The following is a 14,423-nucleotide window of genomic DNA, read 5'->3' as shown; positions in this document are numbered from 1 at the left end:
TCTCAAGGGAGGGGAAACCCCATATTCTCTGAAGAAAGGGGCAGAAGTGAACAGAGCAGAGATGAATGGGATAGAAATACACCTTACATTGTCGTCTCCACATTAGCATTGATAGTGTTCCTCATTAAAAATAATGAGTATCACTGGCTGCAAGCTACCCTATCTTACAGCCATGGTGTATATATATATATATATATATCGTTTTCAGTAGCTCACACTGCCCTTATTTCCCATGAAGCTGTTTACGAACAGAGCAGAGTTGAGCTACACAGAGCTAAGCACAGCTGACTTGACTATTCTCTTAAGGACTGTGTCCGCTGAAAATGTTTTGTGAGCTGCCAGCGCCTTTCTGCCATATTCATTTCTATGGTGAAGACGGAGTGCTTGGAGCACTCTTCTTCCCAGCATTACGCCCTCACATTTTAGCACTCTTGGTGGCTAGTGTTTTTTGGCAGAGCGCTCTTGGCGCCTCAAGGAGAAAACGGGTCAACATTTGGAGAGGAGCTCCGCTCATCAATGAATTTTTTTGCGACCGTCGATCGACAAATACAAATTCAGGCAGCACTGAAAAGGTGCTCAAAGTCGTTTGAGCACCTTGAGCACAAAATAGAGGTAAACAACCATGACAGAGGAGAGGCTGCTGTGCTCATGGCAGCATTACCTTCATTGGGTTCCACCACTGGAGGACATTGTCATCAGGGTTTGGTTTCTGGCATTCATGCTTACTGTAATAACACGGATAAAAGAGAAAAAAAACTATATTTGTCAGCTATGTTTGTGTCAGAGCTCATTGGGAATTAGTGCGACCGATTCTACAAATGTCTGTTAAATCCTAACAGTTTTTTGCTACAGTATATCAGTGGTACTCAAACTTTTTCATGTCAAAGTGATATGTAATATGTTCCAGGGACCCCCACAAGCAAAGATTTGAGTTACAAATGTTCAATTTAAAAAATATATATTAAAAGAAATTCGAAAAAAAAATCTAAAATCTATAATGACAGATGCTTATCCCAGTCTTAATGGGTTAACCATGATTTAAATTACATGTTTACTGTATGTGTAGATGGTTGTGGTATACACTAATAAAACCGAGCATGGCAGAACATGCTCAGATCAGACACTGAGAAATAGAGAAAGATAGTGTCTTTTGCTGTCATCGATTCTGAAACAGGCAGTGGATTTTATTGCAAATTGCATTCTTGAAACCCTTTGGCATGAAAGGACTACCACACCTAACCCTATTAAGACGTTATTGATAATCAATGCTCTAATATTTGAAAATGTAAGTGGGCTTCTAACTTTGAGATGATTAAAAGGGACAACCCTATTTTTGAGTTCATGAAATCATCTGAAACAAAATTACACACAGCTGTGCTTTTCAGCTCACAGAAATTCAGAAATAGTCAATCAACGTCTTTGAATGTGTCAGTTTTTTTAAATACTGTCTATTGATGTTTTCCGCTGTACTTTGTGTAAATGATGGTCGCTGGCAGCTGACAGGAATAACATTAGCTCCATTACGCTCACGGCTCTGAACTCAATCTCCACTCTCCTAGACCCCACCGGGAGAGCATGGTTCTGGTAGGCTATACGGGTCAACGGGCGTCGCTGTAACAGATGGTCACTGGTCACTGGCAGGCACTTTGCATTCAGCACTGGCTTTCAGGCTGCCTCAGACTGCCAAGCCTCCGCTCACCAGTCCCACGTGACCATGGGAGATGAATATGCACTGTCTTATCTGATCTTGTGCATGAAAATGATTCAATTCGAAGGGCGAGGTGGAGATGCTCCAACTTTGTAGAGGGAGTAGGCACAGCAAGCGGCGGCTTCACATCGCGCCCAACACATGACTCATTTTTAAAGGGACACTGTGACATTTTCAATGTCGCTCTTTAATGACATTTCACCAAGCAGCTGTCACATTAGCAGGAACATAATTTGAGCTTGGCTCTATTTTTAAGTCTTCTAACTTCTAAGTTACAGTATGTCCACCACACCACCGCATGTGCCCGGTTCAATATGGAAGCAAAAACAGACCATTGTTTTAGTATTTCTTTTTAAGCAGCTAGACCCCCAACTCGGGGACCACACAGGTCTGGAACGATGCATGTCAGGAACGGTTATGCAATACCCATTGTACCTGTTGTTGGAGTATTTGCTGTACCCGTAATTAGAGTACACAGTGCCTACTTCTACTTTCTTTTCCACCTTATGTGTCTCCTTTTCTAATAATCATAAAGTGCTATATATTTCAGCTCGCAATTTACTTCCGGGCTGATAATGAAACGTAAAACTGCTCACATTTTTAACAGCCAATCATGTGCGCGAAAAAGCTGGCAACGCAGGCTACGCCAATCATGTGCGAGAGATCTACAAGCTATGGGGCAGACATGCTATGGACCATACACCGTATCTTAGCAACAACGAAAGCGCTAACTCTCATTGGTCGTGTCATGCTGAGGGCAGTTTCCAGACGCCAGCATTGAAGACTCGCTCCCACAGCTGTTTGCTGCCGCTAACACAGTCAGACGCAGCAACGAGGGCTCTGTGATAGTTGTGCGAGCTGAGCTGGACAGCACAATCACCGTCATTTCTCTAATAAATCGCCCTGTCATTCATATTGTCAAGACTTTTAGGTCACTGCAGCCTGCTACTAATGTAAAGAATGTTTATGTCCACTACTGTGATAGCGTTCGTTGTATTTGAATGATTAGTGCCCAGGGGTGCTTAACATGAGCCGTTAGCATGCGGCTAACGCAAACGGACATTTACCGTTAGCATGTAGCTAACGCTAACGAGGTTGTCGTGGCTGAAGCAGCTGTGAAATCACTTTGTCAACAATGAATGTTAGTGTGGTGAATGTTAATATTGCTGCTCAGTTAGTCCATTGTAGATGGTGTATTTTGTGGGCTTGTGTGTCTTGTGGAGAACTGTGTAGCTCCACAGTAACTCCAGTAACTAACGTAATGGCAGGTCCGCCCCGTGCGACGCACGTTTAGGGTGCATTAGGTAATGTAGTCATTTCCGATAATTTCTGTCCTATTCGGGGAGAGTCAGTGAGAGCTGGATAGGCTACACAAGGTAAAATGTATCAAATGGAGTCTGTAGGCTGTCGATAAATGAACACATGACGTCGGTGGGAGAAGAGATATTGTGTGTTTTGGACAAACAGCAGCGTGGTGCTGATGTCTGTTGTGCGAAGCTTAATGTCAGAGTGTTTGTGTTGGAGGGCCTCAGTGCTGCTGCAGAGTTCATGTGCAACCTCTTCCAGAGAGAGATAGAGACACTAGAAACTCTGCTGGAGAAACAAAAGACATTGACTTTCATATGGACATCGATCTACACACTGCAGGTATGTCTGTTACACACACAACATCAAACTACACACTACAGGTATGACATAGCGTTTGCACTCCAGCGAGCACGCCAACGTAGTTCCCATATGGTTTCAAGGTGGGCTAAACCATATGGGCCCCATGTCGGCAATGTCAGCGGGATCCGCTTGAGTCCCAACTGGGATGCCTTTGTGGAATATATGTGTGTTCTACCTGGGCCTTAGGTGGGCCCCACCTAGGCAAGTCTATGTGGGCCCGAGGTGGGTCCTAACTGGGATGCCCATGTGGGCTATAAGTAGGTTCTACCTGGGCCTTAGGTGGGCCCCAACTAGGCAAGTTTATGTGGGACCGAGGTGGGTCCTAACTGGGTTTGCCCATGCAGGCTTTAAGTGGGTAAGGTGGGCGGAACTATAAGGGCCTACAGTGGGCAATGTCAGCGGGATCCACTTGGGTCCCACTTGGGCTTGCCCGTGTGGGCTATACGTTGGTTCTACCTGGGCCCTAAGTGGGCCCTAGCCTCGATCTCCAGGCTTTTATTTTCCTTCACGTTTTGCTCAAAAATAAGAGGCTGGACCAGGCTGTTGACATTCCTAGCATAGGAAGTGGGAGTCAACCTTTCATTTCCCCAACCAACCAGAGTGCAGTGGCCGTCGCTCCAAATGTTGTGACGTCAGGGCTCTCAATACTGCACATTGGGGGAGGAGGAGGGGCGCAGGGCGGGCGCACAGATCGGTGAACCAATGGGAGCCCATGGATGTTTTCTCTGGAGATTTTGAATCCGCCCCTCTATGCCAGATATCAGACGTGCTAGAGGGTCTTTACTGACCGAGCCATCATGACGCTACGCCACTGATATGCGCTGCCAAGTGGGCTCTACCTGGGCGCAGGCGCTAAAGGTGAGGCCCGCGTAGCAGGCCGAACTTCTTCAAGTATTCTCTTAACCTGTCTTTCTTTTTCTTTAAAGAAAGGAATAATTCTTTATTTTTTCTCACTATCCTACTTACAAAATGTGCAGTTACTGTCTATCTCCTCACGCTCACACGCACAAGTACACAAATGCGGATGTATACACACAATTGCACTTTTGCATGCCCACACGTACGCACACACACATACATAATCTTTTGCCAGTGTTGTGTGGCAAAAATGGTTGATTTACAAGCTCACAATACGTTGTGGATGCGACTCATTGTGAGCTTTTAGATTGGCTATTTTTGGCTTACAACACCATTGTACGACAAACATAAATTGGGCATTAGTCACACAGTGTCCTAGTTTTAGCCGAGTCCTGATGGGAGCTGCTAATAGAGCTGGTAACAAAACAACACACATAAGTCAGAGAGAGATGAAGAGCGAGAGATAAAGAGAGGGAAGTAGAGGCAGTGGATGAGAGAGAAAGAGACTCTAACCCTGCTCAATAACGTCCATTCATATTGAAATATGATTTAGAGACGAGGGATAGAGAGAGAGAGAGAGAGAGAGAGAGAGAGAGAGAGAGAGAGAGAGAGAGAGAGAGAGAGAGAGAGAGAGAGAGAGAGAGAGAGAGAGAGAGAGAGAGAGAGAGAGAGAGAGAGAGAGAGAGAGAGAGAGAGAGAGAGAGAGAGAGAGAGAGAAAATCAGACACAGTCGATCTACATGCTTTGTGAGCTTGTAGATCTGCTGTTTACAGTGTGCAAAACTGCAGCGCAACTAAGAATAACTCCCTGCTGATTACTTTACTGCTCAAGTAGTAATTCTCTGACCTTTTTAATGTCCCTACCTCTCAAATGCCCACCTTATCTATCCCTACATTATCTCTGCCTAAGTCTCAAAATGCAAAAACAATATTCATTCATATATTACATTTCTCGGAAATACATTGAGGGCAGGGCCCTCATTTTCAATGATGCCGAGAGTACAAGCATAATACAACAGAGTAATGATATTGAAATAAGAACAGCAGGATAAAATAAGTTGTGTACTGTCATTTCTTTTTGATGAACCTAAGAACAGAGTGGTAGATGGCATCTAGGGGCTTAAGGGTGGTAGCAGTAAGCTATATATGATGTCTCTAAAGTCTAAGACTGAGAGTAGGAGAGCCTCTATGATCCTCTTTCTGCAAAACAAGGGGAAACATTTGTTTCTATAGTAGACGTTCTGACCAGGTTCTCAATATTGAACTTGAAGGAGAATTTATCATCAAATATTTATATTGTTTCAAGTGGCATACCCGATTTTTTGTAAAATCAGTCGACTTTGCTCTGGTGAAAAACATGCACTTTGTTTTCTCTGCAATTAAAACAAGTTTAAAGGTAGGGTAAGTGATATTTTTTGGTTAAAACAAAAAGTATTTCGTTAAAAGGTTAAAATACTATATTCTGATAGTAATCTTTGCTATAGAGTGTTTTTTCAGTAACAGGAGTCTCCCTGTCTCTCCAGCTCTTTAATAAACAGAAAATACATTTTTCGGTAGGTGTCAAAATCTCAGCCAATCAGGAGAAAGTACCCATTTTTAAGCTTAATTTGTATAGTGTCAATTCCAATTTTGTCTGCTCATTTCTTAGTGTCATCACTTCCAATTTCACTTGTGTAATCTGTATCCTGATTGAGTTCTCTCTCCTGGTTGGATAAAATTGGAAATGAAACAAACTGAAACGAAAATGCATTTTCTGTTTAATAAAGAGGTGGAGAGACAAGGAGACTCCTAATACTCAACAAACACTCTATAGCAATGAGTACTATCAGAATATAGAGCTAGTTAACATTTATTTTAACAAAAGCAAATCACTTACCCTACCTTTAAGATAAAAAAGTGCTCCTTGTAAAACATTAAAAGCAAGTTATAGATTATTAAAAGCCAATTGCATAGAGTCAGCCCAACAATATAAAATAGTATTATCAGCATATAAAATGTATATTGCAATTTCTTAAATCCTTAACGATGTCATTTATATAAATGGTCAAGAAAACCGGTCCTAATATTGAATATTTCCACTGTGAAAGTAATACTGAAAGTAATACTTTCACAGTGAAAACTGGTGGTGTTCATTTAATTCTTACAGGACCATATGGGTCATTTTTTTTAATTTCAGAGTTAAAATAACACATTTACTAAAATACAGACCATTGTATTAATTGTCCTCTCTCTCTCTCTCTCTCTCTCTCTTTCTCAGCTCTATGTGGAGGCTATGTCTATGGTAAAACCGGCACAATTCTGTCACCTGGCTTTCCTGATTTCTACCCAAACTCCCTGAACTGCACCTGGACAATAGAAGTGTCGCATGGGAAAGGTAAGGACATAAGATACGATAAACCTGACATAGTGTCATAGCAGCAACAGCAATGCATAATCTATATTTTGTTGTGCACCAAAAATAGCCGATATACAAGCTCACAGTACACTGCGTTGTGAGCTTGTAAACACACACGTGCACTCACACGCAGAGTAAGCGCACTACACGTGCGCAGGGGCACACACACACGCACACACACACACACACACACACACACACACACACACACACACACACACACACACACACACACACACACACGCGCAGAGTAAGCGCACTACGCGTGCGCAGACACACGCACACACACACACACACACACACACACACACACACACACACACACACACACACACACACGCACACGCACACATGCACTCACACATACATGGAGTTGTGTGGAAGAAGGCTCATTGTATTTGTGAGCTGGAACACATCTTTCCAGGGACTGACACAATCAGTGATTGCCCAATTCACACAATGTTGAAGATTACTCCCAAATGTAGGCTACTCCACAATGTGGATGAGAGAAGGAACAGTTGATCAGAGCAAAGTGTAATCTGTCTCTTTTTCTAAAGTATGTGTCTAGTACCGGGAGACCTGCAAGTCAAGCTGCCCTGTGGATAGATATGAGAGAGAGAGAGAGAGAGAGAGAGAGAGAGAGAGAGAGAGAGAGAGAGAGAGAGAGAGAGAGAGAGAGAGAGAGAGAGAGAGAGAGAGAGAGAGAGAGAGAGAGAGAGAGAGAGAGAGAGAGAGAGAGAGAGAGAGGAGAGAGCATTTTTTGATGTGAAAGAGGGAACTCTCTATTGCACTTTTGCCGTGACTCACACATTAGTTTAAGTGACTTAAAGTATATTTAATATGGGCTTGCACAAAATATACTTCTCTGTTCTAATATTAATACTTTTTGACATGTCACACTCCATGTTGCTATGGAAACACGTACAGTACGCACATACGTGCACACACTTACATTTTAGATGCTTTAATATTTTTTTAGGGGGTAGGGCATAACAACCCACATACTCTCATTTCTCTCTCTTTCTCACACACACACACACACACACACACACACACACACACACACACACACACACACACACACACACACACGCCTTCACACAGCTGTCAAGTGTCAGCATAGATTCTCATATTGTCACATATACTATCACATAAGTGCATATTTGGCCCATATAAGTCTGTTACAGTATACTGTAGATCATACATACTGTAGTTTGAATGTTTTACTTTAAATCATACACAGTCAAATCCTGTGTTCATTTTACTCTGGAGAGTGTGAAAATTGGCCCAAATATTTCAGCGATCTGCTATGGTTACTATGGTAACAGTGGCAAATTGGTAACAAATAACATTTTGTGGGTATGATGCTATTCATTTCTGCATATCAATGTGTGTGTGTGTGTGTGTGTGTGTGTGTGTGTGTGTGTGTGTGTGTGTGTGTGTGTGTGTGTGTGTGTGTGTGTGTGTGTGTGTGTGTGTGTGTGTGTTCCCAGGAGTCCATCTGGTGTTCCACACCTTCCATTTGGAGGAGAATCATGACTACCTGTCAATCACAGAAGACAACAACTTCCTGGTTCCAGTGGCCAGGCTCACTGGCCTAGTGCTGCCTCCTAGTGTCAAAGCAGGGCTCTACGGGAACTTCAGCGCTCAGCTACGATTCATATCGGACTTCTCCATGAGTTATGAGGGTTTTAACATGACATATTCAGGTATGAATATACAATAGCTATCGTAATGGCAGTGCCCCTCTAGATATTCACGAGGCAGGGCAGAACCAGAGGTTGGCTCGACCCATTCAAACCATCCTCTATGTGTTGTTGTACAATACAGCAACCTGTATGTTGCTGTATTGATCAGGTTATTGTTTGAAACGATTACTGCCTACGTATCCATGATTGCCCAACCTTCATGGGTCGGCATCTCCCGGTGATTCAGATTCAGATTCAGATTCCTTTATTAGCCATTGTGTAATACACATAGGAATTTGTTTTGGCAATTACATTGTTGTGTTTCTCTTTTTTCACATATAACATAAAAATACCAACAAACACAAAACAACACTGTGCAAGAAAATAAATAAATATGATAATATTTAATCTTCTCTGAAACATTTATGTATTTCTCACTCAAGTCAAAACATTGTGCATTATTACACCATGGCCAATTCGCACCCCAGCGATGTTGTGTTTGTGTTTGTCTTGGATCTATAGAGTATGACCTGGAGCCGTGTGAAGATCCTGGTGTACCAGCATACAGCCGGAGGGTGGGATTCCGATTCCGAGTTGGCGACTCGCTGGTGTTCTCCTGTTTCCAAGGCTACAGACTTGAGGGCGATAGCAAGATCACCTGTTTGGGGGGCGGGAGGCGAGTGTGGAGCAACACGTTGCCTAGATGCATAGGTGAGTTATGGCTCTAGAGATGCATACTGTAGGTGAGTTAGGGCTCTAGATGCATATAGGCCTAGGTGAGTTATGGCTCTTTACTACAAGAACTAAGTGAACCTTGACGTGCCATGTAAGGCAGTGTTTTCCAAACAGTGGGTCGGGACCATTTTGGGGTCGCGGACACATTTTTATGTGTTGCGATGAAATATATATGTTAATTTCCTAATTTCCTACTCCTAAAAAAAAGTTCTATGCTATTTTCACTAGTTTGGGTCACGGGGAGACACCAAATTTATGTTTTGGGTCTCGGCTGAAATTGTTTGGGGAATATTATTTCACAGGTTCTGAATTTGTTTCCATACTGGAAGGCAATGTGTTGTGAGCTTGTAGATCGTCTATTTTTGCTTATTTTATGAGTTTTTGTTTCTATGACCGTATGACCCCCTCCCCTTGGTTGATTGATTGAATACTTAATTAACACGGTTATTAACAGTACAGGAAGTACAGTCAAAGGTTATGCTAAAAGGATTACACAAAAAGCCCCAGGGACTTATTTCCATTGTGGTCCGTTGTACTCAATTCACCAGTCTTTAAAGTTTTTTTCTTATCTTATGATTATACATACTGTACATGTATGTTAAACATAATTATACACTATATTCAAAATTACACAATATTACAGTTATTCACAACAAAGGTAGATAAATAAAGATAAGATAAAGCAAGATAATCAAATAAAAATATAGTAAACGTGGGGTGGCTACCTCGCATATTAGCTAATAGTACTGACAAACTTAAGAACCATAGCAGAAACTGACGTGCATTTGTCTGATGGGCAATGGTATTTAATCAGGTATTTGCTGCCGGTATTTAACCAGCGTTCAACTAATGGTTGGTGAAATGTTTCATTTTGAGTGGTAGCTGATTGATATTGAACTGTTTATTCAGTGATGAATGGTGATAATTTTGGTGCTAGTTGCTAGTTGGTGATAAAGTACCAATGATGGGCCCAGTGGTTGGTGGGACTATATGGCCCGTGTTGGTGTTTGACTGCTGTTCTGGCTGTAGGTGATTTCCCAGCATTTTGCTGATGGCTGGTGGTATTTTAAGGGCATTTTGACTGTTAGTACTGCTAGTAATTTCCTGCCATTTGGCTGCTGGTTGGTGGTAATTTACCAGCATTGGGCCGGGAGTAATTTCAAGCCCCAGAAAGCAGACAGATCAGAGCAGACTCAGTAATGTTATAATAACGTTGTCTGTCAGGAGGCTGACTACGAGGGAAAAAAACACCTCCCATTCTGGGGTCATCCCTATGTTTCCCACTTACCTTAGGGTTAGGGTTAGGTTTATCGTTGGAACATAGTCTTTATCCCCATCTCTCTTATACCTCTCTGTCTCTCTCTCTCTCTCTCTCTCTCTCTCTCTCTCTCTCTCTCTCTCTCTCTCTCTCTGTCTCTCTCTCTCTCTCTCTCTCTCTCTCTCTCTCTCTCTCTCTCTCTCTCTCTCTCTCTCTCTCTCTATCTCTGTCTGTCAATCTCTTTCTCTCTCTCTCTCTCTTTCTCACGCACGCACGCACGCACGCGCGCGCGCGCACACACACACACACACACACACACACACACACACACACACACACCAAACTTTTGTCTTTAATTGGACAGCCTCTATAGATAATTAGGACATTAACTGTGATATGAAAATTCTTCATTTATTCCTTCCCAGCATGTTTCTGCACCTCTCTCTTCCATTCTTAATTTCTTTCTTGCGCTTCTTTGACAAGCCCTTCCGTGCCTCCGTTCCTTTATCTCTCCCCTTCTTCTCTCATCTACTGTCTCTCTCTCTCCCCACTCTCGTGCCTCCATATTAGCTTTAGTTTCCACTGTTCTCCCTCTCTCTCTGCTCTTTCCTGGCCCCTCAGTGATGTCTTCTCTTCTCCTACCATTGCAGATATGTCGTGATCACTCTCTTCTCCTTTCTCTGCTTCTGCTCCTCTCTTCTTTCCTGTGTGAGAAAACTGCATTGGTAGAATATTGTTACAGTAATTATTTCCAAGTTAATTGCATTCTTGTCCACTCAGATGGTTTCCTACAAGTTATACTTTTTCTCCTCTCTGTTCTGTCTTTCTGTCCTCCTTCAGCGAAGAGATGCCTCCAAAAAAAAAGAAAGAGAAAAAAAGAAAAAGCTGAAGCTTCTACCAACCTTTATCCACTCTAAATCTCCTTTCCTCAGTATGCTGGAAATGTGTATTTGCAGAAAGCAATATTGATTGGAGTAGTACATTTTGATAGATGTCTTCTCAGTTGATTGTATACACGCTGTTACTGTATGCGCTTCTCTCTCTTCCTCATCCTCCCCAGTGATTGAAGAGGTTGCTGTGATTCTGATGTATTTCTCCTCTTTCTTCTGCTCTTGAAAAGCGTTGGGCCTTCTCCATTGTAAATGAAAGCGTGATCGTCTCCTCTTGTTTCCTCTCATGTAACAAGCAAACCCAGAGACCGGCGACCACTTAAGCCCTTGTTTATTTTGTCATACGACGAATGGCAAACATAGCCGATCTACCACCCAACAACTTATCGCGATGCAACACATAGCGAGTTTACAGATCTGCCGAAAAATAGGGATGCCAGGTTGAAAGTGGTTAATGCTTCCATCCTCTGCCTCTTTCTCTCTTTCTCCTTTTTCCGTCTTCTCCCTCCTTTGCCCCACTACTGTAGCAGAGTGCGGGGCCTCCTCTGTAGGAACTGAAGGTGTGCTCCTCTCTCCTAATTTCCCCTCCAACTACGATAACAACCATGAGTGTATCTACCGTATCACCACGGAGACAGGCAAAGGAATCAGGCTGACTGCTGAGAGCTTTGCACTGCAAGAAGGAGACTATCTAAAGGTATACACACACAAATACACACACACACACACACGCGCGCGCACACTCACAGCCTCAACGCCGCAGTGATTGTTTTTCAATATAACCGTTGGCAGCCGCATTCCTAAACACATGGCCAAACAGCTTCACACGCACGCACGCACGCGGGCACGCGCATGCATACACAACGCACGCACGTTGCATATGCACGCACGCACGCATACACAACACCCACACATTTTCTCTCTCTCTCACACACACACACACACACACACACACACACACACACACACACACACACACACACACACACACACACACACTCACACGTATATTATATACTATATTATTGGGGGGGAATATACTGTATATGTGTGCATATATATATATATATATGTATATATATATATATATATATATATATATATATATATATATATATATATATATATATATATATATATATATATATATATATATATATATATATATAATGTACATAAAGTACAGTGAGTGTTCTAGTTCTTCCTCTCACCTGTTCTCATCAACCTCACATCTCATATCCTTTCTGCGATGCATCTTAGAAAGTTCTGGAATGTCTAATCCAACCCTTGCAGTCTTCAGACAAAGTGTCTCTACATCCCACATTCGTGACATCCAGCAAGGACATGTGGTCATGCGCATGGCGGTCATACTGTAAACTGTCCACCTCCACGAAAACTCTTCTATGGGGTTTTGGGAGGGGGAATATGGAGGCTAGAATAGTACTGACATCTCGGGATGTGCAGCAAACCAGCCTGTGATTGCAGCAGAGTGGTGTTATGCCACATCATCCCACACACATGCCACATTGTCCCCTTTTGTCTGTTTAGTAACAGCTACTAAAAATAGGACACCTAGGTAGGCTTTCAGCTGAAATTGCAATCAGCTGCATTCAGAATGGTTGTTATTTCAAGTATTATGCCAAGACTCTCCGGCATGATACTGTTTTGAATGGGTTTTTAACACAGTGTGTTAGTTAGCATTTGAAAAATGTCCTGCAAATATAGTGCTTTGCAAGGTGATGGAGTACAAACGAGAAAATAGTTCATGGATTTTGGAAAATGTGGTCATTGAATGCATTTTGTGTGAAAGCAATGGAAATTGATTCAGTTTGTTCCACATAGATTTATGTTTCTCTAAAGAGTTTTGACAATGTGACATAAGTTTTGACAATGCATGCAACACTGTAGAGACTAGACATACAGTATCATCTCACACCTTTTGCATTAAGGGGCTTTTTCTCAGCACAGCGTATGTTTTCAATAGTTTTAAGTGGGAGCACCATGTATTTATGCTATGCTGGAAATTCCAGCAGTGCAATGAGGCGCAGAGCGCCTATTCTGCGCTCCATTCATAACTGGCACTTTTATCTAGTCACAGAGAATTTTCAACTCTGGGTGTTTGGATGATGATTTTAGTTGAGCACCTTGCATTTTCAGCTGGGGAAAAATGCTTTGGTGGACATGGCCTAACCTTGCTTTTAGAGTTTAAGTATTTGAATTAAGAGTATAAGTATTCCACTGTGTTACATAACTGGCTATAAAATAAATGTGTAACCTTTATCAGACTTGTAAAGTTATCGTTTTAAACCCTGCTTTTAGTGCTATCGGGCATTTTTCATGGTTCGGCTGGTCTGTAGTAAGACTAAACTCTTCTAGCAGCTATAAAAGCATTGCACTGGGGGTGTTCAGGTGGCACAGCAGGGGTAAAGTACCTGCCCACCGCTGTGGAGACTGCAGGGCTAGAATCCGCCGCCACTGAGCCTCCGGCTTGGCTAGGCGCTCCAACGAACACAATTGGCCGTGTTCTTGGGTGGGAAGCCGGCAGGGGAGGTGATCTCTGTCTCTGTACTAGCAATTCCTACAGGTTGGTCAGGGCACCTGTTCAGCAGGGAGCAGAACTGGGAGGAGGCGTTACGTCCTCCCAGTGAATCTCCTCACTGTCAGGTGGAAAGAAGCTGTTGGCGACACGCCGACACCATGTGCATTGAGGAGACATGTAGTTATCTATTTTTATCTATATAACTTCCCCAAGTCCAACAAGTACAGTATATGGTTTGGCAGTGACAGGGACTATATACATGGCATAACTACATTGGGGAGAAAAATGAAAAAGATAAAAAATTGTTTATCCTAAATAAAAAACACAAAAAAAAACAAACATTTGCACTGGCTAGAATGTTTCACATGGTTGCAGTAGATTTTCATTTCCCATTTTCTTTATCAGTGCAACTGATGTTTGCACTGTGATGTTCTCCCATTGCTGAATATTTCTCAGACTCATAGCAAGGTTATTATTTTTTGGCCTTTTTCATTAGTTTTTATTTTCAATTTGTTTTCACTTCATTTTGTTCTCATTTTCTGTTCAGTTTGAATTTTAGTTACGTTTAGTTTGTATTAGTTGTGTTAGTTTTAGTTTTATTTATCAGGGGAACGATTCAAAAAGGTCAGAAAGGTCTTCTCAGTCTACAAAATGTAAAAAGTCTTCTGCATCTATTAGTATTCTC

The 14,423-nt window shown here is 42.3% G+C and overlaps 1 protein-coding gene across 1 annotated transcript in view; it reads left to right on the top strand.

The window, feature by feature from the left end:
* LOC311051108 (CUB and sushi domain-containing protein 1-like) overlaps nt 1–14,423 on the top strand; it is a gene marked incomplete at its 3' end in the record, with an annotated part of 707,106 nt that overhangs the window by 465,070 nt on the left and 227,613 nt on the right. Inside the window, exons 21-24 of the mRNA XM_084065507.1 lie at nt 6,491–6,607; nt 8,122–8,337; nt 8,839–9,027; nt 11,727–11,896. Coding sequence (XP_083921633.1) covers nt 6,491–6,607; nt 8,122–8,337; nt 8,839–9,027; nt 11,727–11,896 — 692 coding nt within the window. The remainder of the gene's footprint in view (nt 1–6,490; nt 6,608–8,121; nt 8,338–8,838; nt 9,028–11,726; nt 11,897–14,423) is intronic.

This window comes from Gymnoscopelus microlampas (assembly GCF_963454915.1).
Source record: "Gymnoscopelus microlampas genome assembly, chromosome: 1".
In the NCBI taxonomy this organism is placed as follows: domain Eukaryota; kingdom Metazoa; phylum Chordata; class Actinopteri; order Myctophiformes; family Myctophidae; genus Gymnoscopelus; species Gymnoscopelus microlampas.
The sequence above is the reverse complement of the archived record's forward strand: the minus strand, read 5'-3'. Positions and strand labels throughout refer to the sequence as shown.